The following is a 27,335-nucleotide window of genomic DNA, read 5'->3' as shown; positions in this document are numbered from 1 at the left end:
TGGGAATTCCATCCCATCCCCTCCCCTCCCTCCCAGCCAGGAATTCCTTCCCAAGATCCCAGCCCAAGCTCCCCATTCCCAGTGGGAAGCCATTCCCTGTTTCCTGTGTGTCCATCCTTTATCCCAAATCCCTCTCCAGCTCTCCTGGAGCCCCTTTAGGCTCCGGAAAAGGCTCTGAGCTCTCCCTGGATCCTTCCCTTCTCCAGGTGAGCACCCCCAGCTCTTTGTCTTCCCACAAACCCGTGGCTCCCCAGGGATCTTTATAAAATCTTGGATTTTGGGGTAGTTCTGAGTAACTTTGGACAAAATAACTCCATTTCTGGCCGCTCCTCCTCCTCTCCAGCTCAGGAGAAGGTCGGACACAAAGGAGCCCGGTTGACTTTAGAAGTTCTGAGCACCTTCAGCGCCAGTTGGAATAATAAATCCCGGGCTTTCTCCTGGGAAGGGAATAACTGCTGATGGTGCTGACCTTGGCCTGGAAAGCGCCGGGTGCTTCTTCAAGCGGGGCAGGTAATTACAGCTCCGGCAGGAACGTTCCTTCTGTCCCTTCCGACCTATCGATTTCCCGCTTTTCTCCCAGCAGCGGCTCTCGCAGGCCTCTCCGGGCTGTGCGCGCTCAGCAGCTGCTCCTAATAATTCAGAATGTGGTGGTTTCGTTGGTAATAATTCAAATTGTTGTGATAGGTAAGGGTGAATGTATCGTCTGTGGGGGTTTTATCTTTATTGGTTTTGCCCGGAGAGGTTGTGAGTTACATCCCTGTGGGTTCCATCCCAGTGGATCCTGTCCCAGTGGGTTCCATCCCTGTGGATTCCATCCCAGTGGGTTCTGTCCCAGTGGATTCCATCCCAGTGGGTTCCATCCCTGTGGATTCCATCCCCATGGATTCCATCCCAGTGGATTCCATCTCCATGGATTCCATCCCTGTGGGTCCCATCCCAGTGGGTTCTGTCCCAGTGGATTCCATCCCAGTGGATCCTGTCCCAGTGGGTTCCATCCCTGTGGATTCCATCCCCATGGATTCCATCCCAGTGGATTCCATCTCCATGGATTCCATCCCTGTGGATTCCATCCCTGTGGGTCCCATCCCAGTGGATTCCATCCCTGTGGATTCCATCCCCGTGGGTTCCATCCCAGTGGATTCCATCCCTGTGGATTTCATCCCAGTTGGTTCCGTCCCAGTGGGTTCCATCCCTGTGGATCCCATCCCTGTGGGTTCCGTCCCAGTTGGTTCCATCCCAGTGGATTCCATCTCCATGGATTCCATCCCTGTGGGTCCCATCCCAGTGGGTTCCATCCCAGTGGATCCCATCCCAGTTGGTTCCATCCCTGTGGATTCCATCCCAGTGGATTCCATCCCTGTGGATCCCATCCCTATGGATTCCATCCCAGTGGGTTCCATCCCTGTGGATCCCATCCCTATGGATTCCATCCCAGTGGGTTCCATCCCTGTGGATCCCATCCCAGTGGATTCCATCCCAGTTGGTTCCATCCCAGTGGATTCCATCCCAGTGGATTCCATCCCTGTGGGTTCCATCCCCGTGGATTCCATCCCTATGGATTCCATCCCTGTGGGTTCCATCCCCGTGGATCCCGTCCCAGTGGATCCCATCCCTGTGGATTCTGTCCCAGTGGATTCCATCCCAGTTGGTTCCATCCCAGTGGATTCCATCCCAGTTGGTTCCATCCCTGTGGATCCCATCCCAATGGATTCCATCCCTGTGGATTCCATCCCTGTGGATCCCATCCCAATGGATTCCATCCCAATGGACTCCATCCCAGTGGGTTCCACCCCTGTGGATCCCATCCCAGTGGATTCCACCCCTGGAAGTGTCCCAGGCCAGGCTGGACAGGGTTTGGAGCTGGGACAGTGGAAGGTGTCCCTGCCCATGGGAATGGGATGAGCTTTAAGGTCCCTTCCGACCCGAATAATTCCAGGATTCTCCAATTCCGTGCTTTTTCCTGAAAAATGTGGCCCTTTCCCTGCCTCCACTGTGGAATTTCAGTTCCCTTTTTTTTTGTCCCGGTTGCACCGTGCTTTTTTATCGATGCTTTTTATAGCCTGGGAGGATTTCCTTCCTACTCCAGGTCTTTTCCACCCCATTCCGCACACGGGAGAACGCCGCAGGGCAGCAGGGAACGTGCTCCGCTTCCCCCCGGACACAAACGCTAAAAAAACCCCAAAAAAACCTCCTCCCAAAGCCAGGCAGAGCCCAGCAGAGCCTCACGAGGCAGGTGGTCGGAGAAAATAATTAGAATAATGGTCAGGATAAATCAAGGACTCAGCGGGAATAATGGAATTGTTACCGGAGCAGACACCTCATCCTGCGGAACGCGATAAACGCTCGGCTCCGCCGCTGCCCCGGGAGAGGGATGAGGTGGCTCTGAAGGGGGGGAAATGCTTGGGAGGATTCATGAATCACATTTGCCAGGCAGAACTTTGGATTGGAGCAAAAAAACAAACAAAAAAACCCCCAAAACTTTGGGAGGTTGGAGAATTCCCGGGGTGCCGGTGTTAATTCCTCGCTCCGTGGTAATAGGAGGATCGCAGCTTTGGCTGGGGTGAATATTCCTAATAATTCTTAGGAATTGGTATATATCTGTTATTTATAATCTATTAATAATCTAATTAAAATCAATTTTATACATTATAAATAGCAGATTTATTAATGGAGAGAATATAGCTGTGTCTGCCTTTAAAAATATTTTATTTTTATGGGGTTTGCTGGAGTGTGGTTTATTGGTGCTCTTCCTCCAACAGCCCCCTCAGAGGTGAAATAAATCTGGGAAAAAGGAAAACAGGGAAGAGAGGCAGAAGATTGGGAATTTGAGGTGGTGATGCTGCCCAGACCCATCAGATGGACCCTCAGCTGGTGAAAAGTTATTTTTTCTCCCTTGAGGGGATCCTGTGTGTCCATCTAAAGTCTGACATAAATAAAATTATGAGGGCAGAAACGCAGGCAGGGCCATTTCGTGGGGACAAGGATTTGGCAAAGGAGATTTTGGATTCCCATCTGCAGAGCCGCTCCTGTGTTCTTTAAATAAAACACAATCACTGAATGAGTTCAGCATGAAAATTCCTTCTCTTAGTCATGTGTCAAGATGGGATATTTTATATTTTTTTTTATATTTTTTTTTTCTGGAGGAATTGCAAAATAAGCAATTTCCCAGAAATGAGCTAATTTTAGTGGCAGGCCTGATGCATCTGGGATGTGAGAGATGCAGAGGCCTCCGTGGGGGAGAGGGGAAAATGATCTGAGGGGGAAATAAAGAGGGGAAAAATGAGGGTGAAATGATCTGAGGGGAAAATGAGGGGGAAATGATTTGAGGGGGAAATGAGGGGGAAATTATTTGAGGGAGAAAATGAGGGGAAATGGTCTGGGGGGAAAATGGCAGTGAAATAATCCAAAGGGGAAAATGAGGGTGGAATAACCTGGGTGGAATGAGGGGAAAATGATCTGAGGGGAAAAATGAGGCGGAAATGATCTGAGGGGGAAATGATCTGAGAGGAAAAATGATGGTGAAATAATCTGAGGGGAAATGATCTGAGGGGAAAATGTGGGGGAAATGAGGGGAAATTATCTGAGGGGAAAATGATCTGAGGGGAAAAATGAGGGTAAAATAATCTGAGAAGAAAATGAAGGGGAAATGATCTGAGAGGAAAATGAGGAGGAAATGATCTGAGGGTGAAATAAACTGAGAGGAAAAATGAGGGGGAAATAATCTGAGGGGGAAATGATCTGAGGGGAAAATGAAGGGGAAATTATCTGAGAGGAAAATGAGGAGGAAATGATCTGAGGGGAAAATGAGGGGGAAATGATCTGAGCGGGAAGTAAACTGAGGGGAAAAATTAGGGTGAAATGAGGGGAAAATGATCTGAGCGGAAATCATCTGAGGGGGAAATGACCTGAGGGGGAAAATGAGGGGAAATGATCTCAGGGGAAAATACAGATGAGATCATCTGAAAGGAAATGAGGGGGAAATGATCTGAGGGGGAAATAAACTGAGGGGAAAAATGAGGGGGAAATGATCTGAGGGGAAAATGAGGGGAAAATGATCTGAGGGAGAAATGAGCATGAGATAATCTGAGAGGAGAATGAGGGGAAAATGATCTGAGAGGAAATTGAAGGGGAAATTATCTGAGAAGAAAATGAGGGGGAAATAATCTGAGGGGGAAATGAGGGGAAATGATCTGAGGGGGAAAATGAGGAGGAAATGAGGGGAAGTGATCTGAGGGAGAAAATGAGGGGGAAATGGTCTGGGGGGAAAAATGGCAGTGAAATAATCCAAAGGGGAAAATGAGGGTGGAATAACCTGGGTGGAATGAGGGGAAAATGATCTGAGGGGGAAAATGAGGCGGAAATGGTCTGAGGGGGAAATGATGGGGAAATGATCTGAGGGGGAAATGAGGGGAAAATGATCTGAGGGGGAAATAAACGGAGAGGAAAAATGAGGGTGAAATAATCTGAGGGGGAAATGATCTGAGGGGAAAAAATGAAGGGGAAATGATCTGAGAGAAAAATGAGGAGGAAATTATCTGAGGAGAAAATGAGGGGAAAATGATCTGAGGGGGAAATGAGGATGAGATAATCTGAGAGGAGAATGAGGGGGAAATTATCTGAGGGGAAAATGATCTGAGGGGAAAATGAGGGGGAAATGATCTGAGGGGAAAATGAGGGGGAAATGATCTGAGGGTGAAATAAACTGAGAGGAAAAATGAGGGGGAAATAATCTGAGGGGAAAATGAAGGGGAAATGATCTGAGAGGAAAATGAAGGGGAAATGATCTGAGGGGAAAAATGAGGGTGAAATAATCTGAGAAGAAAATGAAGGGGAAATGATCTGAGGGGAAAATGAGGAGTAAGTTATCTGAGGGGAAAATGAGGGTGAAATAATCTGAGGGGAAAATGAGGGTGGAATAATCTGGGGGGGAAATGAGGTGAAAATGATCTGAGGGAGAAAATGAGGGGGAAATGATCTGGGGGGAAAAATGGCAGTGAAATAATCCAAAGTGGAAATATTCTGAGGAGAAAATGGGGGGAAATGATCTGAGGGTGAAATAATCTGAGGGGAAAGATGAGGGTGGAATAATCCTAGAGTGGAATAATCTGAGGGGAAAATAATGATGAGATAATCTCGGGGAAAATGAGGGGGAAATGATCTGAGGGGGGAAATGAGGGTGGAATAATCTAAAGATGAAATAATCTGAAGGGAAAATGAGGGTGACATGATCTCAGGGGAAAAATGAGGGTGAGATCATCTGAGGGGAAAAATGATGGTGAAATTATCTGAGTGTCCTTTCTTTTTACAAAGTGGGTGACGTTACCTCGAAACTTCAAATATTTCCAGCTGTAAATAAGGCCTGGCTTTTCCTGAGGGCTCTGGTTTTTCTCAAGGAGATGAAATTCATAATGAAACTAAAATATTGCACCTCTATCAGGAGCTTTTAATAACTGTAATAAAAGACAGTTAGAGTGCTGATCTGCATTGATTTTTCCTCCTGTGGGAAGACAGTTCCCTGTGTTTTTAAATATAGCTCTGAAGTGTTTAGTGGGGTAAACGATTTTCCTTTCAGCTCCTTCTAAACATCTCACTGAAAAGCTGTGATTTGCAGGTGGTTTTATGGCTGAAAATGTGGCTTTTTCCCTGGTGTTTTTTTTTGTTTTTGTTTTTTTTTTATTTATTTTTGGTGGGCACATCCATGAGAGGCTGTTTAATGCTCGGTCCTGCCATTCCTCAAGCTTCTGGAATCTGAGGAAATCTCCCTGCTCAGAAGCTGCCTCAATTCAGGAACAATTCGGGGTCCGTGAACTGTGACCAAAGCCGGGGTAATTTTTATGTTAATGAGGATGGTGGTAGGAAGGAGCAGGCTATTTCTGGAAACTCTTTTCACACCCAATTGCTCTCATATTTCTGCGGATAAAACACCCACGGAAAGCCCCGGTCTGTGCCCACTTCCACGGAATTGCGGGCTCAGAAACTTTTAGGGTGGAGTTTAAATCGGGAAAGGCCAAGGGTGGGGTTTTGGTGGCAGAGAGGTCTTTTTACGCTGCACAGAAGCAGAAAAATTTAGGATATTGTGGGGAGAACGGGCTGGGAGAGCTGGGAATGTTCACGTGGAGAAGGGAAGGATCCAGGGAATTCTTGGAGCCGCTTCTGGAGGCTAAAGGGACGCCAAGAGAGCTGGGATTTGGGAAAGGGTTGGACAGGCAGGAACCAGGGAGTGGCTTCCGATGGGAAAAGGGGAAATTTGGGTGAGATATTGAGGAATTGTTCCCTGTGAGGGTTGTGAGGGGCTGGGATGGAATTCCCAGAGAAGCTGTCCCTGGATCCCTGGCAGTGTCCAAGGCCAGGCTGGAGCAACCTGGAGAAGGTGTTGGGGTTGGAATGGGATGGGATTTAAAGTCCCTTCCCACCCAAACCATTCCACGATTCCGTGATATGAAAAACTCCACGGCTGTGTGGGAAAAGCTGCCTTTATTCTGCTCTCGGGTTGCTGCCTTTGTCGCTAAAAATGAGGATTTTTTTCCCTCTCACACCCATTTTCCTGCGGCGCACGAACAACCGGAGTTATGATAATGCCAATCACTGCCTGCCAGCAGCCTCCCATTCACAAAAACCTCCTGCTCAGCCAAAAGGAGCAGTTCTGACCCTTTTTCCACCCCAACCGAGGGATGATTTCTGCACTTTGCAGCCCCCAGACCCCGTGGGCTGCTCAGGCTCATTCAGCCACGCTCTTCTGGGGCTTTTTACACCAGAAAAAGGCAGAAATACGTATTTTTTTTTACCATTCAGAAATCGTTTTCTGGTTTTTTTTCCCTTGTTTGTTTTTTTTTCACTGAGGCCCCTTGCTGCTGAAGTCAATAATGAACATATGGCCGGGATCAAGCAGCCAAAAATAAAGGAATAAAGGGGTAGAGAGTGCAAATTTCCCAGGCATTTATGCAAAGAGAGCATCACTCAGTAAAACACCTATTTCAGTGCAGATCACCATCAGCTACTGAGTGGAGAAACCACGAGGGCCAAATTAAATTTTTGAGGGCTTAATTGTTGGTTTTGCATGGATTTGTATATATATAGTTTTTTAATTAAAAAAAGCAGAATGATTTTGCTGCGAGCTTTTGGGGGGGTGCCGAGAGAGGTGTGGGGAGAGCACGAGGTTGGTGAAGGAGGATCGGGTTATCCAAAGCAGGATGGAATTTATTTTTTTTTATTTTGGGAGACTTTTGAGGGATCCACGCTGCAGGAACGGCGTGTTGGAGACAATGAAAAATGTTTTATTTCCTGCGCTGCGCCCGAGGGGAACGCTGACCCTCCCGGAAAGGCGAAAAGCGGGGAAAAGCGAAGGTGGAACTTGAGAGCAGATTGATGGAGGAATTCTCCCGGGTTTTTGGCGGGATGGATGGATGGAGGCTGGCTGGGAGCACCTGCACCGCCGATGGGCAGATGGGGCTGCTCGGGGCGCTGAGCACAATCTGCAGAGATCTGTCTGGGGCTCGGCGGCCAAACCCACGCTCCAAGGTCAGCCTGCTCCCGCTCCAGGACTTTTCCAAGCCTTCCCTGTCTCTCCTGCTTATTGGGTTGTGTCCCGGCAGGCCCAGGATCTCCTGGTTTCGGAGACAACTCCCCGGCGGCGTCGGCCGCTGCGGATCCCGATATTCCAGGGGGAAACAAGGGCTGGGATGGGAGGCAGGAGCGTCTCTCCCCGCAGTTTCCTGGTCTGTGGGGAGATTCCTGGGTTTAGTCTGGGAGATGTTCCCCTGGAGCTGAGGCTGGTGAGGATTCACTTGGAAAAGCTCCCTTCGTTCTGTGGGTTTGAGGATTTTGAGGCTGCCGGGGAAGGGAGGAGATGGAGAAGCTTCCTGCAGCTCCAAGGTTTTCTTACCTGACACTCAAAATCTGGGGAATTCCAGAAGAGTCTGAGGTGTTTCAGGTGTTGGTGACCCTCAGAGAACTGAGCCCCTTCCGTCGCCTTTTCCTCGGTGGTTTCCGTAACGGGGAATTTGGCAGCTTGAACGGGTTTCGTTGTGTGGCCGTGGATGGTCAGGAAAGCTGCAGCAATTCCCTGGAACATTGTCCTCCCTCCCTTGGGCACGGAATATTTTACAGGAAATGGAAATTTTTGGATCTTGAGGAGTTTTCTCCCCTCGGTTACATCCACGGGAGGTTTTGCCGTGAGCACAGACATTAAGAGGAAGCGATTTGGGATTGTTCAGGTTGGAAAAGCCCCTGGAGATCATTGAATCCAAACATCGGATCCAGGGAGTTTCAATCCCTGCAGGGATGGGAGCCATGTCCCTCCAAATCCATGTGGATTTAAATCCCTCCATGGATGGGGACTCCACCAGGGATCCGTGTCCCTCCAAATCCGTGTGGATTTAAATCCCTCCAAGGATGGGATGGGGACTCCACCAGGGATCCGTGTCCCTCCAAATCCATGTGGATTTAAATCCCTGCAGGGATGGGATGGGGACTCCACCAGGGATCCGTGTCCCCCCAAATCCATGTGGATTTAAATCCTTCCAAGGATGGGATGGGGACTCCACCAGGGATTCATGTCCCCCCCGATCCATGTGGATTTAAATCCCTCCATGGATGGGGACTCCACCAGGGATCCGTGTCCCCCCAAATCCACATGGATTTAAATCCTTCCAAGGATGGGATGGGGACTCCACCAGGGATTCATTTCCCCTCAATCCATGTGGATTTAAATCCATCCAAGGATGGGGACTCCACCAATGATCCGTGTCCCCCCAAATCCACGTGGATTTAAATCCCTGCAGGGATGGGATCCATGTCCCCCCAAATCCACGTGGATTTAAATCCCTCCAAAAATGGGATGAGGACTCCACCAGGGATCCATATCCCTCCAAATCCATGTGGATTTAAATCTATCCAAGGAAGGGGACTCCACCAATGATCCATGTCCCTCCAAATCCACGTGGATTTAAATCCTTCCAAGGATGGGATGGGGACTCCACCAGGGATTTGTTTCCCCTCGATCCATGTGGATTTAAATCCATCCAAGGATGGGGACTCCACCAATGATCCGTGTCCCTCCAAAGCCACATGAATTTAAATCCCTGCAGGGATGGGATCCATGTCCCCCCAAATCCATGTGGATTTAAATCCCTCCAAGGATGGGGACTCCACCAGGGATCCATCTCCCTCCAAATCCGTGTGGATTTAAATCCTTCCAAGGATGGGATGGGGACTCCACCAGGGATCCGTGTCCCTCCAAATCCATGTGGATTTAAATCTCTGCAGGGATGGGATGGGGACTCCACCAGGGATCCATCTCCCTCCAAATCCACATGGATTTAAATCCCTGCAGGAATGGGGACTCCACCAAGGATCCATGTCCCTCCAAATCCACATGGATTTAAATCCCTGCAGAGATGGGGACTCCACCGCTGCCCAGGGCTGGAAAACCCTTTCCAAGCAGGAATTATTCCCGATACCCAACCTGAACCTCCCCATGTGCAGCTTGAGGCTTCCTCCCCTCTTGTCTCTCTCTCTCCTGGTGGGAACATTAGCAGAAACATTGGAATGGGCAGGAAGCGTTGCTTTTTGAGGACGGAAAAAAAGATAAAATGGTACAAAATCAACTCTCCACCTCCATATAACCCCACCAGATAAAACCTCTGCGTTCTGTTCTGCAAACACCGACTCCTCCGAGGTGGCATCCTTGAGAGATCCTGGAGCTGAGTGACTTTGAAATGTCCATTTCCAGCCCGGCAGGTGCCGAGCGCCGCTCCAGGCCCTGGGTGTTCCCGGGCTGCTCCAAAGGCACGGCAAAGGCACCCTGGAATCTGCATTTCTCGGTCACTGGGCCATTGTCTGCGCCGCTGAATGCAGATCCTATCGTAGGGGTTTTAATTAGCCCGGCATTGATGGGGGGAAGAGAGGGGGAAATGCAAATCGGGGAGGGAAAATGGAGCCGCGTTGGGGAGGCACGAGCTGCAGTTAATGCACGTAATTAAAGCGCTAAGTGATTGTTCCTTCCCCGCGGAGCTGCAAGTGTCACTCAAGGCAGGAGCTTTCAAGTGCTATAAATAATCCAGCTGATGGAGATAAGGGATGGGGTATGGAGAGCTCAGATAATGCTGGTCTTATTCAGAATTTGAATTTAATCATCTCTTTTCACGCGGGGGCTGCGGTGAAGGAGCCGATTGCGGGACGGGGTCGAGGGGCAGAGTCCGTCTCCGATGGCGGTGGCCGTGCCGCTCGTTCAGAAAGAGGTTTTGGTGACCTTTACTCTGAACAAATCCCGAGGTTTCAGTAAATTGCTTTCAAAAATTGCTGCTTTTATCCCCGAAGCGGTATCTGCTGCGGCAGTCGGGCACCTGGAGAGCGAGGAGATGAAAGGTGGCAGGTGAATCTTGGGGCTGGGGAATGTTCACATGGAATCCCATGAAATCACCTCGTTTTTCTCCTTTGGGAGAGCTGCAGCTTTTGGGGGTGGTTCTGAAGCGGGATTCTCGTTCATTGCACAGTCAGGAAAATGCGATTAAAACCTCCAGGTGGAAGCTTGGAATATTGGCTGATGCTGAATTTAGGGATGGGGATCCCAAATCCTCCGACCTTTCCCTTGGGTCACCCAAGGGTTTCCTGATTTAAAAGGTTTTTGCAAGAGCGCGGGGATGGGAAAATATTGAAATTCAGGGCAACACCTCCCGATTCCATCTCCTGTTTTACCTCCTTGGAACCAGAGGATCTTTCCCAAATCAAACCATTCCACGATTTTGGGGTTGTGTTCTGACCTGGCAGAGGTCGGCTTTTGGTTTCCCGTAATCCCAGATTTCCTGGACAGCAATTTCAATGTCACCGAAAGCTTTTGGTGGGAGTTGAAGAAAAAAACAACTCCACGGTTATTAATTACTGTGAAAAAATCCTCAGGTTTTCCCTAATATCCCATAAATTGAGGAATGTTCTGGGAAATGTTATTTTAGGTATGGAAGAGTCCAGGTTTGAGTTTCAGCCCATCTGAGCTGACCTTTTTTTTAAACTTTATTTAAATGTAAATTTAAATTTCAATTTTTACCTCAGTTAAATTGCTGCAGTAATCTCTCATGTCCTGCCCATTGACCACACCCCCAAATTTACATTTTCCTTCAGCATCCATCTTAATTATCTAAAACCTGTTAATTGCCTCGAGGAGGGGGGTAAAACTTCAAGGAGGATTGGTTTAGCAGCTTTGAAGTTGGTCCTGCTTCCATTTGGAATAATCAGAGTCCCCCAGGGATTCTGAAATTTGGGATCTGCCCTCCCTGGGTCATCTTTAACCTCTCCCGTGGATTAGCCCTGACTCAGCCAGGAGCTGATGGAAAACCTCCAGAGCTGCTATGGATGGTGGCCTCCGGAACAAATATTTTCGGGATTCAATTTGTCTTGGCAAGGAAACGGCTGGGAAGGGTTTTTATCAGCCCCAGACACCTTTTAAGGTGTCTAATTAAAAAAAAATAAATCTAAAAAACCAACAAGGAAGAAAAAGCTACAGTTCTTCCTTTAAAGCTTGGCACGTGCTGGCATTTTCTACCTCCTTTGTTTCAGGAGGAACTTCAGCAAAAGCTGTTTGTGAATGGGGAAAGGTTGAGCCTTTAAATATTGGGATTTACAGGGGAAAAAAAGGAGCTGGGGAAGAACGGCGCCGCCACCGCCGCTCCCTTATCTCGTTTGGAATTAATTACTCGGGGAATGGGCTCCAGGAGTGTTTTGAGGAAGAGCTTGAGGAATTAACAGGGAGATCTGTGGATTTTTCAAAGCCAGCGGGGAGCAGAATCATCGGCTGGGTTCGTGCTCTGACGTCAGAGGTGCAGAGAGGGCGAAGGGACGGAATTCGGGGTGGGTTGAGCAACCTCCACCAGTGACCTCGGCCTTGCTGGCTGAGTGGAAAAAAATGGGAATGTTGGTGAATCATTCCCGCTTCGGAATGACGGGGAACGTTAACCCAGGCTCTGCCTGGAGTGGTTGATTCACCCCTGAGTGCCTCCCCTGCCTCGGTGCCGCTCGCATCTCCTCGTTCCTTCTCCGCCTTTTCCACTGACCGCCCACCAAAGGTGGAATTCAGCCCCTGTTGGGTTGGCTGGGGACAGCCAGGGTGGATTTCCTGGCTCCTGCTCCGGAAGGGGAGTTGGGTTTTCCTCTCTCTTTGCATCCAAGGGATCGCTGAGGAGAAGTTGAATTGATCCATAAATCCAGCAGAAGCCTTGGAGCTGCCCCTGGATCCCTGGCAGTGCCCAGTGCCGGGTTGGACGGGGCTCGGAGCAGCCTGGGATCGTGGGAGGCGTTGGGGATGGAATGGGAAGAGTTTGAGATCCCTTCCCACCCAAACCACTCGGATTCCACGTCTTTATGTGGAATTTCTGCCTCTCCAGACCTGGTTTTATCTCCCAGACTGACTCCAGGTTGTGTCTGAGGGACTCTGGAGGCTGAGCTGACTGGAAAAACATTTTCCAGGCTCCGTTTTCCACCTCCTGTTCCCCTGGAGCTGCACAGGAGGCTCCAGGCTGGATCCAGCCAGGGAATCAGCCAGAAAAAACCTGGAATATTGTGATCCCTGAACTTCTTCCCATCCTGGGACTGGATCTGGTGGGCCTTGGAGCTGAGCTGATCCGTTCTGGGGCTTTTATCCGGGAGAAGTTTTGGGTTTGGGAAGCACAGGGAGCCAGCAGGGCTGCTGGGAGACTTTTAGGGTGGAGTTTAAATCAGGAAAGGCCAAGGGTGGGGTTTGGGGAGCAGAGAGGTCTTTTTATGTTGCACAGAAACAGAAAAATTTGGGATATTGTGGGGAGAACAGGCTGGGAGAGCTGGAATGTTCACGTGGAGAAGGGAAGGATCCAGGGAATTCTTGGAGCCGCTTCCGAAGGCTCAAGGAGCTCCAGGAGAGCTGGAATGTGGGAAAGGACTGCAGGGCCCGGAGCCAGGGAATGGCTTCCCACTGGGAAAGGGGAGCTGGGGCTGGGATCTTGGGAAGGAATTCCTGGCTGGGCTGCAATTCCCAGAGAATCCCTGGAGCACCCTGGGAATGTCCAAAGAAAGGCTGGAGCACCGTGGGATCATGGGAGGTGTCGGGGTTGGAATGGGGTGGGATTGAAGGTCCCTTCCCACCCAAAGCACTCCAGGATTCCAGGATTCCAGGATTCCATGAGTCCACGATTCCACGATTCCAGGATTCCATGATTTCAGGATTCCAGGATTCCATGACAGTGTGTGAAGGACTCCAGCAAAGCCACAGCTGGTGGGGTCACAGCAGCCATTAACTCACCTTATCCAAGTGGGAATTCCTGTTCCTGCGGGAATCCCGCGCTGGAGAGGGACCAGGGACCAGAGCAACCCAGGAATAAATCCAGGGTCTAACCCAGGATCGGATCCGGCGTAACGCGGCCGTGTCGTCACTTAAATCAGTTTAATCCTTGCCTGGCTCCTGATTTTACTTTTCCTTTGTCGGAACGGTTTTATTTTAATCGTCATTCCCGAAATTCCATCTGGGAAAAACCCAACCCCGGCTGCTCCGCCAGGGATTCAGGCAGGGGAATCGGAGCCGCGCTTCGTCCTCCCGTTCTCCGGGCTCGCTCGGAGCGGAGAATGACACGGAGGAACAGAATAACTCCGAGCAGAAATCCGGGATAAATCTGTTTTTCTCCATTGCTGTTCCAGTGCCGTGTCCCAGCCGACGTCGATTAATGCCGAGATGGAAGCTCTCACTCATCCCTATTGTTCCAATTCCAAGCAGGAATTGTCCCGCATTTATCGTGCTCTGGGACAATAAATGGGACAATATCCATTGAATTCACGCTGAAAAATACAAGGAAAACACGGATTTGACTCATCCCAGTGTTGTGCGGATTTTTTTTTCCTCCTCTGCAAATCTGGAGGAGACTTTCCATTCCCAAAAACGCTGTCAGCCCTTAAATACTCACAGCTCTCCCTAAGCCGGGAATTCTCGGCAATTCCCGTATTTACAACCACAAAACTCCTCTGGAAACGAGTTCATCCAAAGCTCCCAACCCCGGGAAACGCTTGCTTTGCCCTTTTTTTTATTTTACTCCTTTTTTGTCTCTTTTTGCTTTGACTCATTTTATTTTTATTTCTCAGGAGTTTTTCGAGAACCCCGCGTTCCGCCCCGACGGGATGAAGCTCTACCCGACGCTGGTGATCCGCGGCACCGGGCTCTACGAGCTCTGGAAAAGCGGGAGATACCGGAGTTACCCCCCCAGCACCCTGGTGGATCTGGTGGCCAGGATCCTGGCCCTGGTGCCGCCGTGGACGCGCGTCTACCGCGTCCAGAGGTGATTATTCCCTCCTGGAATCGTCCCCACCCTGCTCCGGGAGGGGTTCCGGCTTCGCTTCTTCCGTTATCTCCTTATAGCTTCGTTATCTCCCAGCCTTAATCATTAATTAAGCAAAGATCTTGGAGCTGCTCGCTCTCCGTTCAGGGGAGGTGGGAAACGCCCGGAAGTTTCCGGAGGCGCCGCTTCCACCTCCGGCCGGGGCCAACATCCAGGGCTGGGATGATCCTGAGGGATAATGGGGTGGATCCCGTGATGGATAATTAATGGGGTGGATCTCATGGTGGACAATTAATGGGATAGATCCCATGATGGACAATTAATGGGATAGATCCCATGGTGCATAATTAATGGGATGGATCCCATGGTGGATAATTAATTGGGTGGATCCTATGGTGGATCCCATGATGGATAATTAATGGGATGGATCCCACGATGGACAATGGGACGGATCCCATGATGGATAATTAATGGGGTTAATCCTATGGTAAATAATTAATTGGGTGGATCCTGTGATGGATCATTAATGGGATAGATCCCATGGTGGATAATTAATGGGATGGATCCCATGGTGGATAATTAATGGGATGGATCCCATGGTGGAAAATTGGATGGATCCCATGATGGATAATTAATGGGATGGGTTCCATGGTGGATAATTAATGGGATGGGTTCTATGGTGCATAATTAATGGGATGGATCCTATGGTGGATCCCGTAGTGGATAATTAATTGGGTGGATCCCATGGTGGATAATTAATGGGATGGGTTCCATGGTGGATAATTAATTGGGTGGATCCCATGGTGGATAATTAACGGGATGGGTCCCATGGTGGATAATTAACGGGATGGATCCCATGATGGATAATTAATGGGATGTATCCCATGATGGATAATTAACGGGATGGATCCTGTGATGGATAATTAATGGGATGGATCCCACGATGGACAATGGGATGGATCCCATGATGGACAATTAATGGGATGAATCCTATGGTAAATAATTAATTGGGTGGATCCCATGATGGATAATTAATGGGATGGGTCCCATGGTGGATAATTAATGGGATGGATCCCATGATGGATAATTAATGGGATGTATCCCATGATGGATAATTAACGGGATGGGTCCCATGATGGATAATTAACGGGATGGGTCCCATGGTGGATAATTAATGGGATGGGTTCCATGGTGGATAATTAATGGGATGGATCCCATGATGGATAATGACGTCACCAGACATGACAACTTCACTTTCATTTTTACCTTTATCTCGCTCGCGGTTCCACTGCACCAGGGAAACTGAGGCTGCTCCGTCCCTGCAAGTGTCCAGGGAAGGGCTGGGCGGGGTTTGGAGTGCCCTGGGATGGTGGAAGGTGTCGGGGTTGGAATGGGATGGGATTGAAGGTCCCTTCCCACCCAAACCATCCAGGATCCCACGATCCCAAGCTCTGAGAGCCTCCCTTGGTGATCCTCGTTCCCTGGCTCCGGATTTTGAGGGAGATCCAGGAATTCCCTGTGTTTGTGTCCATCCCAAGCCCAAAATAATCAGTTTATTGAGCAGGAGAGGCGCCACTGACAAAACACCATAAAAATCCTTCCCGCTCCCGGAAATCCAGAGAAATGGCGTGGAAAAGGTGGAATCCCCATCCCTGGAGTTGTTTAAAATCCCGTGGACGTGGCCCTTGAGGCTGGGATTTCATTCCCGTTGTTGATGATCCAAAGGGCTTTTCCAACCTTAATAATTCCGTGATTCCGTGAAAAAAACCCGAAAATTGGGTGTTTTTTTTAAAAAAATGAGTGCTTGGAGTAGGAGGCACCTCTCAGGCGGATCCTTATCCCATTTATCCCGAATATTTGGGATCCTCCTCATCCCCATGGTGGCTGTGGGGTGTGGAAAACCACAGGAGAGTTCCATTTTTCCTTGGATTTCGGTGTTTTTATGGATTTTCCTGATGATGATGAAGAAAAACGAGGAAATCAAATCTTTTCCTCAGAGTGGGGCGGAATTTCCCTGGAAAAGTTCCAATCAGCTGCTCCACAAGAAACGCAAGGAACGCAAATTAATTAATTGGGAGAAATTCCTCGTTAACTTTAATCAGCATTTCATCCCCTACATCCCAAATTTATTTTGCATTTTAACGAGTCCCCAAATGGCTGCTGGCCGGGATTGCTCCGGATGCTCCCGGCGATCCGAAGTGGGCACGGAAAACCCCATTCCTCGCTTTTCCCTTCCTTCAAAATCCGCTTTTTCCCCATCCGTGTTCTCATTTCCTTCGCTCCCCGGCTCTGGGTTGTAATCCACCTTTGATTTGCGGGATTTGGGTTAAAATTCCCCGGATTTAGCTGAAATCCCGGGATGGGAGCGCAGCAGGATTCTCTTATCTGTGTTCCTGGAGGGAAAATCCACCCAGCCTGGCGTTTCTGGGAATTGTTGTTCCTGGATTATCCCTGTGGATCCCGGCGTTCTCCGCTCGCCGCGGGAAGCGCTCGCTTTTCCCCAAAATCGCGGCTTTTTCAGGGAATTTTGTCGCCTCTGCAGGGTCTTTGTTCGCTCAGAGGAATCCCTGGATAAGGAATTTTCCTTGGAGTTCTGGGCAAGATCTCCAGAGCCCGGAGGGATTTTGGGAATACACCGGAGTGACTGCTCGGATCCCTCGGCGGAATTCCAAGCGGTCCCAAAATCCCTCTTTTCCCAATTCTCCTCCTTCAGGTTGGATCCCTTTCCATCCCAGTGCTCAGGACATTCCCACATCCAAACCCATCCCAAAAAAAAATCTCCTTGGCTCCCACATTCCCACCTCGGCACCGGGAATGCTGCCCAGGACGGGCGCGGAATTCCCATTCCCGCCGGGATTTCAAATCCGTGGGATCCAGGACACGGATCAGGGGTGGGAGAAAGGTTGGATTCGGTGATCTCAGGGGCTTTGGATCCTGTGGATTTATAGGAAAAAGGAAATCCCGTTTTCCCTTCTCCCAGGGAAAGCTTGGAAGGACAGGACACAGGGAATGGCTTCCTGCGGAGGGCAGGGACGGATGGGATTTTGGGAATCCCCATCCCTGGAATCGTCCCGGGGGAGGTCGGATGGGGCTGGGAGCAGCCCGGGATGGTGGGAGGGATCCAGGAATTCATCCAGGAATTAATTCATGGATGAATTAATTAATTACAGCCCCAAGCTCCGGGTGGGATTTTGGGATCTCCAGCTGAGGAGAAGGAGGAGAACCCACCCAGGAATGTTTGGGAGCGGTCTGGATTTCCCTGGAAAGCGGAGGGATTTTGGATAAACAGCTGGAATTTTGTCGGCGGGGCGGGATGAGCCAACATTCCAAGCTCGATCCCGACGCAGAAATCCTCCTTTCCCTAAAAACCAGAGGGATCCCGATTTCCTCATCTCCATGGGACAAACGGGAACCGCCTGGGAGGCCAAATCTGCTCCCAGATTTCCCTTGGGATGTTGGGATTCCTGCCAGCCTCAGGCTGGGATTGACATTCCCGTGGGAATCCCGGGAATTCCCGGCTGGACTTTGATGCTCGGGATTTTCCCACTTTTTAAGTGAAACACCAAAAGTGTGGAAAATTCGTCGTTCTGGCGGATTTTTCCCAAATTTCCCGAGTCTCCAGCAGCAGATGCTGAAGAACATCTGGAAAATCCCTTTTTTCTCCCGGATTCCCAAGGGAATCCCTGAGAGAAAAGTCCCAATTTTTTTAGGATTGGTAAAGATTTAAATTCTAATTTTTCGCTCTGATAAAATCTGTGACTTCTTCCTTTTGTTTTCCCTTTATTTTTTCCCTTTTCTTTTATTTATTTTATTTTATTATTTATTTTTATTATTTATATTTACATATCTATATTCATATCTTTATTTATATCTATATCTATACTTACATCTGTATTTATATCCATATTTATATCTATATTATATTTACATTATTATTATTATGTTTATGTTTATGTTTATGTTTATGTTTATATAATATTCATATTTATATGTTTTATCCATATCCATATTCATATTTATATTTATATCTATTTATACTTACATCTTTATTTATATCTATATTTGTATTTATATTTTATTTGTATTTTATGTACATATATATTTGTATTTGTATTTATATTTATATTTTATTTATATTTATATTGATATTTATAGTGATATTTATTGATATTGATATTTCCATTCATATTTATACTTTATATTTATATTTCTATAATATTAATGTTTATATATTTATATTCATATTAATATTTATGTCTATATAAATATCTATATTTATATCTATATTTTAATATATTTTTATATATAATATAGATATATTTTATATCTATATTTATATCTATATTTGTATTTATATTTATATATTTATATATTTATATCTATATATTTATATCTATTTATATCTATATCCATATATCTATATTTATATCTATATATTTATATTTATATTTATATTTATATTTATATTTATATTTATATTTATATTTATATTTATATTTATATTTATATTTATATATTTATATTGATATTTATATATATTTATATTCATATTGATATTGATATTTATATTTATATTTTTACTATTTATAATTCTATTTCTTTTTCTTCCATTTCTAACTCCACCCAACCCCTTGAAAACGGGAGGAATTCAGTGAATTTGTGATTTTGGGCTGAAAATGCAGATTTTGGGTGAATTCTCTGCGGCTGGAGCTGTTGGAAATTTGGGATTTTCCCGTTTTTTTGGCAGGGATATCCCGATGCCGCTGGTCAGCTCCGGGGTGGAGCACGGGAACCTCCGGGAGCTCGCCCTGGCCAGGATGAAGGACCTGGGGACACAGGTGAATTAATTAATGACCAGAATTAATGAGCATTTAAACTGTTTTTATAAATAATTCCTATTTTTTTATAATAAAATGTAATAAAATGCTTAATAACTGGGTTTGAAAAAAAAAATTAAAAATAATAATAATAATTCATGATTATTTAAAGTATTTTTATAATTTATATTTATAAAAAAATGTAATAAAATGTTTAATAACTGGGTTTGAAAAAAAAAATTAAAAAATAATAATAATTAATGATTATTTAAAGTATTTTTATGAATAATTTTTATTTATAATAGAATGTAATAAAATGCTTAATAACTGGGTTTAAAAAATAATGAAGAATTAAAAAATAGTGATAATTAATGATTATTTAAAGTGTTGTTATAAATAATTTATATTTATTTATAATATAATGTAATAAAATGCTTAATAAATGTTGTTTTTCTAAAAAAAAAATCATAAAAAATTCACTAAAAATTACCATATTTTAAAATATTTTTATAAATAATTTCTATTCATTTATAATAGCATGTAATAAAATGTTCAATAAATGTTGTTTTTCTAAAAAAAAAATCATAAATAATGAACTAAAAATAATTATATTTTAAAATATTTTTATATATAATTTCTATTTATTTATAATAGAATGTAATAAAATGCTTAATAACTGGGTTTAAAAAAATAAGAATTAAAGAATAATCATAATTAATGATTATTTAAAGTATTTTTATAGATAATTCCTATTTATTTATAATAGAATGTAATAAAATGCTTAATAACTGGGTTTGAAAGAAAAAGAAAATAATTAAAAAATAATGATTATTTAAAATATTTTTATAATTTATATTTATAATAAAATGTAATAAAATACTTAATAACTGGGGACACAGGTGAATTAATTAATAACCAGAATTAATGAGTATTTAAAGTGGTTTTATAGATAATTCTTATTTATTTAAAATAGCATGTAATAAAATGCTTAATGTTGTTTTTCTAAAAAAACCCCACAAATAATGAATTAAAAAATAATCGTATTTTAAAATATTTTTATAAATAATTTCTATTTATTTATAATAGAATGTAATAAAATGCTTAATAACTGTTGATTTTATAAAAAAATCATAAAATATTAACTAAAAATAATCATATTTTTAAATATTTTTATGAATTTATTTATTTATAATAGAATAATAAAATGCTTAGTAACTGGGGACACAGGTAAATTAATAAATAACCATAATTAATGATTATTTAAAGTGGTTTTATAAATAATTTATATTTATACTAAGATGTAATAAAATAGTTAATAACTGGGTTTAAAAACAAGAATTAAAAAATAATTATAATTAATGATTATTTAAAGTATTTTCATCATTTATATTTATAATAAAATGTAATAAAATACTTAATAACTGGGGACACAGGTAAATCAATTAATAACCATAATTAATGATTATTTAAATTGTTTTTATAAATAATTCATATTTATTTATAATAAAATGTAATAAAATGCTTAACAAATGTTGTTTATCTAAAAAAAACCCCATAAATAATAAAGTAAAAATAATATTTTAAAATATTTTTATAAATATATTTATTTAAAATAGAATGTAATAAAATGCTTAATAAATGTTGTTTTTCTAAAAAAAAAAATCGTAAAAAATTAACTAAAAAATAATAATAATTTAAAATATTTTTATAAATAATTTCTATTTATTTATATTACAATGTAATAAAATGCTTGTTGTTTTTCTAAAAAAAATCATAAATTATGAATTAAAAAATAATCATATTTTCAATATTTTTATAAATAATTTATATTTATTTATACTAGAATGTAATAAAATGCTTAATAACTGGGTTTGAAAAAAAAAATTAAAAAATAATGATAATTAATGATTATTTAAAGTATTTTCATCATTTATATTTATAATAAAATGTAATAAAATACTTAATAACTGGGGACACAGGTGAATTAATAAATAACCATAATTAATGATTATTTAAAGTCTTTTTATAAATAATTCATATTTATTTATACTAGAATGTAATAAAATGCTTAATAACTGTTGTTTTTCTAAAAAAAAATCGTAAAAAATTAACTAAAAAATAATAATATTTTAAAATATTTTTATAAATAATTTTTATTTATTTATATTACAATGTAATAAAATGCTTAATTATTGTTTTTCTAAAAAAAATCATAAATTATGAATTAAAAAATAGTAATATTTTAAAATATTTTTATAAATAATTTATATCTATTTATAATAGAATGTAATAAAGTGCTTAATAACTGGGTTTGAAAAAAAAAATTAAAAAATAATGATAATTAATGATTATTTAAAGTATTTTCATCATTTTTATTATATTTATATTATATAATTTCTATTTATTTATAATAGAATGTAATAAAATACTTAATAACTGGGGACACAGGTGAATTAATAAATAACCATAATTAATGATTATTTAAAGTGTTTTTATAAATAATTCATATTTATTTATACTAGAATGTAATAAAATGCTTAACAACTGGGTTTGAAAAAAAATAAGAATTAAAAAATAATCATAATTAAGGATTATTTGAAGTGTTTTTATAATTTATATTTCTAATAAAACCCCCATTATCCAAGGATTCAGGTCCATCCCTTCAGCTCTTCCCGGGGATTTCCCGGAATTTTCCCTGCTCACTCCTTCCCTTCCCATTCCCGTTTTTCCGCAGTGCCGCGACGTGAGGACGCGGGAGGTCGGAATTCAGGAAATCCACCACAAAGTGAGGCCGTACCAGGTACAAAATTCCCGGTTTTTTTTCCTCATATCCGAGGAAATTCACGGATAAACCAACCCCGGTTTTGGGTGAAATTCCCGCCTTCCCGGTTTTTTTTCCCGATTAAAATCGTTGGGAATTTGGAGCTTTTCTGGGTGAATTTCCACGGGTTTTGGGCAAAGGAGGTTCACTGAAATATTCCATTTATTTCACTTTCCGTTCCCAAAGTCCCGGAATATTCCGTAAAAAAAGTGGGATTGGCTCGTGGGAGAGGAAGGAAAACGTGCGCGGATGGATCGGAGCGTCCCGATCGGGAAATGCCGGAATCTTGGAATGGTTTGGGATGGGAGGGATCGTCCTGGGAATGTCCAAACCCTGGGAATGTCCAGATCCTGGGAATGTCCAGATCCTGGGAATGTCCATGGAATGTCCAGATCCTGGGAATGTCCAGATCCTGGGAATGTCCATGGAATGTTCAGATCCTGGGAATGTCCAGATCCTGGGAATGTCCATGGAATGTTCACATCCTGGGAATGTCCAGATCCAGGGAATTTTCATGTTCTGGGAATGTCCAGATCCTGGGAATGTTCACATTCTGGGAATGTCCAATTCCTGGGAACATTCAGATCCATGGAATGTCCAGATCCTGGGAATGTTCATATCCTGGGAATCTCCAGATCCTGGGAATGTTCAGATCCATGGAATGTCCATATCCAGGGAATGTTCATATCCTGGGAATGTTCACATTCTGGGAGTGTTCCCATCCATGGAATGTCCATATCCTGGGAATGTCCATGGAATGTTCATATCCTGGGAATGTTCACATTCTGGGAATGTTCACATCCTGGGAATGTCCATATCCAGGAAATGTTCAGATCCTGGGAATGTCCATGGAATGTTCGTATCCTGGGAATGTTCCCATCCTGGGAATGTCCAGATCCTAGGAATGTTCATATCCAGGGAATGTTCCCATCCATGGAATGTTCCCATCCATGGAATGTCCATATCCTGGGAATGTTCAGATCCATGGAATTTTCACATCCTGGGAATGTCCAGATCCTGGGAATGTTCACATCCTGGGAATATCCATGGAATGTCCAGATCCATGGAATGTCCAGATCCTGGGAATGTTCAGATCCATGGAATTTTCACATCCTGGGAATGTTCAGATCCTGGGAATGTTCCCATCCTGTGAATGTCCATGGAATGTCCAGATCCTGGGAATTTTCACATCCTGGGAATGTTCGGATCCTGGGAATTTCCTCTCTCTCTTCCTTTGCCGACGTTCCGGCAGGACCGAAACGCTCCTGGGTTTTGTCCTTCCAATAAATGGAATTCCCGCAGGAATTTTTTGGGTGCTGGGAAAAAGCTGGATCAGGGAGCAGCTTCCAAACCCCGATCCCGATTCCCAAACCCAGCCACCAATCCTGGCCTCGGGAAGTGCCGGAAATTCCTAAAGTTCCTCTTACTCCTGCTCTGGAATTCCACCGATTCCTCAGGCTGCCAGGAGTTTGGAGAACATTCCCGGGATTTTTGGGGAACATTCCAGGGAATTTTCTCCTCCACGATGACTGAAATATTCCCCGTTCCTGTAGAAATCCCAAAAAAATTCCCAAAAAATTGTCCTGTCCTTCCCAGCCTTCCTGTAGGAACCGAGGCTTCCCAGATTCCTGGGAATCTCTTCCCGAGTTTCTGTTGGATCAGATTTAAATTGTAAATTTAAAACGGCTCATCCAGGGCTTTTCCAAGCGGAAAATTCCCTTTGTTCGTCTCTGGTGGAACGAGCAGAAATCCCGGGAAAAACGTTTTCCATGGATCTTCCTTGGGGCTCTGCAAACAAACGACGACGTCCCCCCGACCGCAGAGATCCGAGAGCTGCCATCCTGGTTTATTTCGTTAATTAATTACTCCAATTAATCAGCCTAATTAAGGGCTCCGCGCGTTCCCGCCTGGGCTTTTGGGGCAGGAATCCGATTTTTCGGAGCCGGTTTGAGGCGGTTTCCGGTGGCTGGGTTTTTCCAGCTGTGGGAAAGGCTGGAAAATGGAATTACGGGTGCAAGGAGACGTCGGAAGCGACGGATCCCGAGGAGTCTGATCCCGATCCATGAAAAACAGGGATTCAGTCGGGATAACCGGGAATTAACGGGAGCTGGGAGGAGGTTTTAGGTTCAAAGTTCCGAGGAGGCGCCGGAGGTTTAATGGGATTTCCCAGGGAAAAGGGGAATCTGGCCAGGGAGGATTCAGGGATGGGAATTGTTCCCAAAGCTGGGCCTGGATGGGGTTTGGAGGAATCTGGGATAACGGGAATTGTCAGGGTGGGATTGAAAATCCAAGGATCCCACCCAAAGCATTCCAGGATTCTGGGATCCAGGATATTCAGAATCCATCCCAAGGGATTTTTATGGAATATGGGGATGGAAAAGGGAAGGGAACCCTTCCTGGAGTCCCCAGTTCCCAGGGAATTCCTGAAATCCCTTCCTAGGGAGGAGCTGGGATGGGGCTGGATCCAACCCCAGGCTGGGAGAGCCGGGAATGGAGGGAATTCCCTGGGAAAGAGGAATCTTGGGAAGGAATTCCCGGCTGGGAGGGAGGAGCCAGGCTGGAATTCCCAGAGAATCCCTGGGAGTGTCCAAGGAAAAGTGGGAGCAGCCTGGAATGGCTGAAGGTGTCCCTGGAACGGGATGGGATTGGAGATCCATGAATCCCACCCAAACCATTCCAGGATCCTGAGCCAGATCCCACGGGAGATCCCAGGAATCCCAGGGATTCCCATCTGGAATTAAATTTGGTTCAGGGAAGCTCTTCCTCTTTTCTCCGAGGAATATTCAATGAATCCATGGAACATTTTCCTTTATTCCCTCCTTTTCCTCCTCATCCATCTCCTCCTGGATCAGGTGGGGTCGATCCCGAGCCAATTCCAAACTCCCACCTGGAATTAAATTTGGTTTTTAGGGAATCCCTTCCCGTTCTCCATTTACGGATCCGCGGAATCGTCTTCACTCTGGGATTTTCCTTCTCCCCCTCCTTTTCCTCCCGCTCCTGGATCAGGTGGAGTTGATCCGTCGGGATTACGTGGCCAACGGGGGCTGGGAGACGTTCCTGTCCTACGAGGATCCCGAGCAGGACATCCTGGTGGGGCTCCTGCGCCTCCGGAAGAGCTCCCCGGAATCTTTCCGCCCGGAGCTCAAGGGCGGCGTCTCCATTGTCCGGGAATTGCACGTCTACGGCAGCGTGGTGCCCGTCAGCAGCCGGGATCCCTCCAAATTCCAGCACCAGGTACTCCAGGAATTCCCGGATTTCCCTCTGCTCCTCATTCCCTCTCTCCCCAAAAAAACCTGGAATTTTGTTTCATTTCACTCTGAGTTAGGACAGGACCAGGATGGGATTGGAGCTCCTTTTGGCTGGAATTTTGTCGCTTCCGTGTTTTCGTTGTCGGTTTTTTCCCGATGGGATCACATTCCAGCTCTGAGATTTGAAACAAAATTCCTTGGGATTTGAAACAATTCCTTTCCAGATGTTTCCGGAGCCACTCCGTTCCCAATTTGCCTTTGGATTTCCTTCGTTAATTAATTAATTCCCGCTCCTGGAAGGAGGAATTCTGCTCCTGGAATTCCGCTGGAATTCCTGCAGCGATTCCCTTGGAAAAGGGAGGTCGGGTTTGGCACTTCCCAGATTTCTTTCCAAGGGACTTTGGTGGGATGGGTTCTTCCCGCTGGATCAGAATTCCCAGGAATGTCCCAGGAAAGGTTGGAGCGCCCTGGGATCATGGGAGGTGTCGGGGTTGGAATGGGAATGGGATTTAAGGTCCCTTCCCAAACCAGTCTGGAATTACGACGCCCCAGTTTCTGTCCTTGGACACTCCCAGGGATTCTCTGGGAATTCCAGCCCGGCCCCTCCCAGCCAGGAATTCCTTCCCAAGATCCCACCCCAAGCTCCCCTTTCCCAGGGAATTCCCTCCATTCCCGGTTCTCCCAGCCTGGGATTGGATCCAGCCCCATCCCAGCTCCTCTCCGGGAAGGAATTTCAGGATCCAGGGGCTTCACTGGGAATTTGGGACTCCAGGAAGGGTCTCCCTTCCCTTTTCCATCCCCAAATTCCATAAAAATCCCTCAGGATGGATTCTGAGTATCCTGGATCCCAGAATCCCGGAATGCTTTGGGTGGGATCCATGGATTTTTAATCCCACCCCATTCCCAGCCCCGACACCTTCCCTGATCCCAGGACGCTCCCAGGAATCCAGGGGCAGCCACAGCTTCCCTGGCAATTCCAGCCAGGAATTCCTTCCCCATATCCCACCCATCCCTGCCCTCTGGCACTGGGAATTCCCAGTTTAAAATTCCAGGATGATTTCCCGTCAGGGGATTTAACCCCATCCCAGAGAACCATTCAGACACTGGAAATTCCAGTGAGGAATTCCACGAGTTAAAAATTCCCTGAGGAATTTAACGCTGACCTCAATCCCTCAAAATTCCCGACCTCGGGATCATCCGGATCCTTCGGAACCGATCTTCTGACAGAAATTCCCTTTTTTTTTTTTCTTTCCCGTGATTTTCTGCCATTCCAGGGATTTGGAATGTTGCTGATGGAGGAGGCGGAAAGGATCGCCAGGGAGGAGCACGGGGCACGGAAAATCGCCGTCATTTCAGGTATTCCCGCTTCATCCCTCGGGGATTTTTGGGAATATTTTTATCTTAATCCCAAAATAACACCGGGGCAAGGAGGACGCATCCGGAGCTATCCCGGAGAAAGGAGCTGGGGAAAAAAAAATGGGAAAAATTCCCGTTTTTCCTGCTGTTGGGTGGGGAGAGCAAAGGGAAAACGTTGGGTTGGAATTGATGGGATTTTGGGAAGCTCAAGGAAGTTTTTCCAGGTGGATGGAATTGTGGTATATCCGGGATCCAGGAATCCCTGCTGGATCCTGGGAGCCCTGGGAATGTGGCCTGAGGAGCGGGAATATAAAATACAAAAAATTATAAATTTATAGAAATAAATTTTTATATTTATAATAATTTAATATAAATTAATTATTTGGGAATGACGTGGAGAGGAATTCCCATTTCCATAAGAATTCCAGGGGATTTAACAGCAGAGCTCTGATCCAGAGGGATTTTTTTTGGGAAAAAAATTCCTCATTTTCTGCTGCCCCACCAGAAAAAAAAACCCAAAAAGCAAAAATCCGCAGCTTGGATCCCTGTGTGCTTCCAGCTGCAAAATCCCGGGATTTTCGTGGATCATGGATGAGGGTCAGAGTGAGAGTGGGGACAACGTGAATTTCCTGGATTTTTCTGGATTTTCTGGATTCTGTTCCATCCCTGGAAGTGTCCAGGGAAATCTTGGAGCAACCTGGGATAGCGGGAGGTGTCGGGGTTGGAATGGGATGGGATTGAAGGTCCCTTCCCACCCAAACCATTCCAGAATTCCATGATTTTGTCTCCCAATCCATTCCCAATT

The 27,335-nt window shown here is 45.0% G+C and overlaps 1 protein-coding gene across 3 annotated transcripts in view; it reads left to right on the top strand.

Annotated features, from left to right (window-relative positions):
• The window catches only part of ELP3 (elongator acetyltransferase complex subunit 3), a 133,545-nt gene that overhangs the window by 44,711 nt on the left and 61,499 nt on the right, over window positions 1-27,335 (top strand). For 2 of the 3 annotated variants that reach the window (XM_058834601.1, XM_058834600.1), the window contains exons 10-14: window positions 14,095-14,288; window positions 19,036-19,126; window positions 21,840-21,905; window positions 24,933-25,160; window positions 26,449-26,530. In XM_058834601.1, coding sequence (XP_058690584.1) covers window positions 14,095-14,288; window positions 19,036-19,126; window positions 21,840-21,905; window positions 24,933-25,160; window positions 26,449-26,530 — 661 coding nt within the window. Of the gene's footprint in view, window positions 1-14,094; window positions 14,289-19,035; window positions 19,127-21,839; window positions 21,967-24,932; window positions 25,161-26,448; window positions 26,531-27,335 lie in introns of all 3 variants that reach the window. The other variant, XM_058834602.1, reaches the window with a different exon arrangement.

Source organism: Poecile atricapillus, chromosome 3 (assembly GCF_030490865.1).
Source record: "Poecile atricapillus isolate bPoeAtr1 chromosome 3, bPoeAtr1.hap1, whole genome shotgun sequence".
Taxonomy (NCBI): domain Eukaryota; kingdom Metazoa; phylum Chordata; class Aves; order Passeriformes; family Paridae; genus Poecile; species Poecile atricapillus.
Note: the sequence above shows the minus strand (reverse complement) of the source record. Positions and strands in the feature narration are given on the sequence as shown.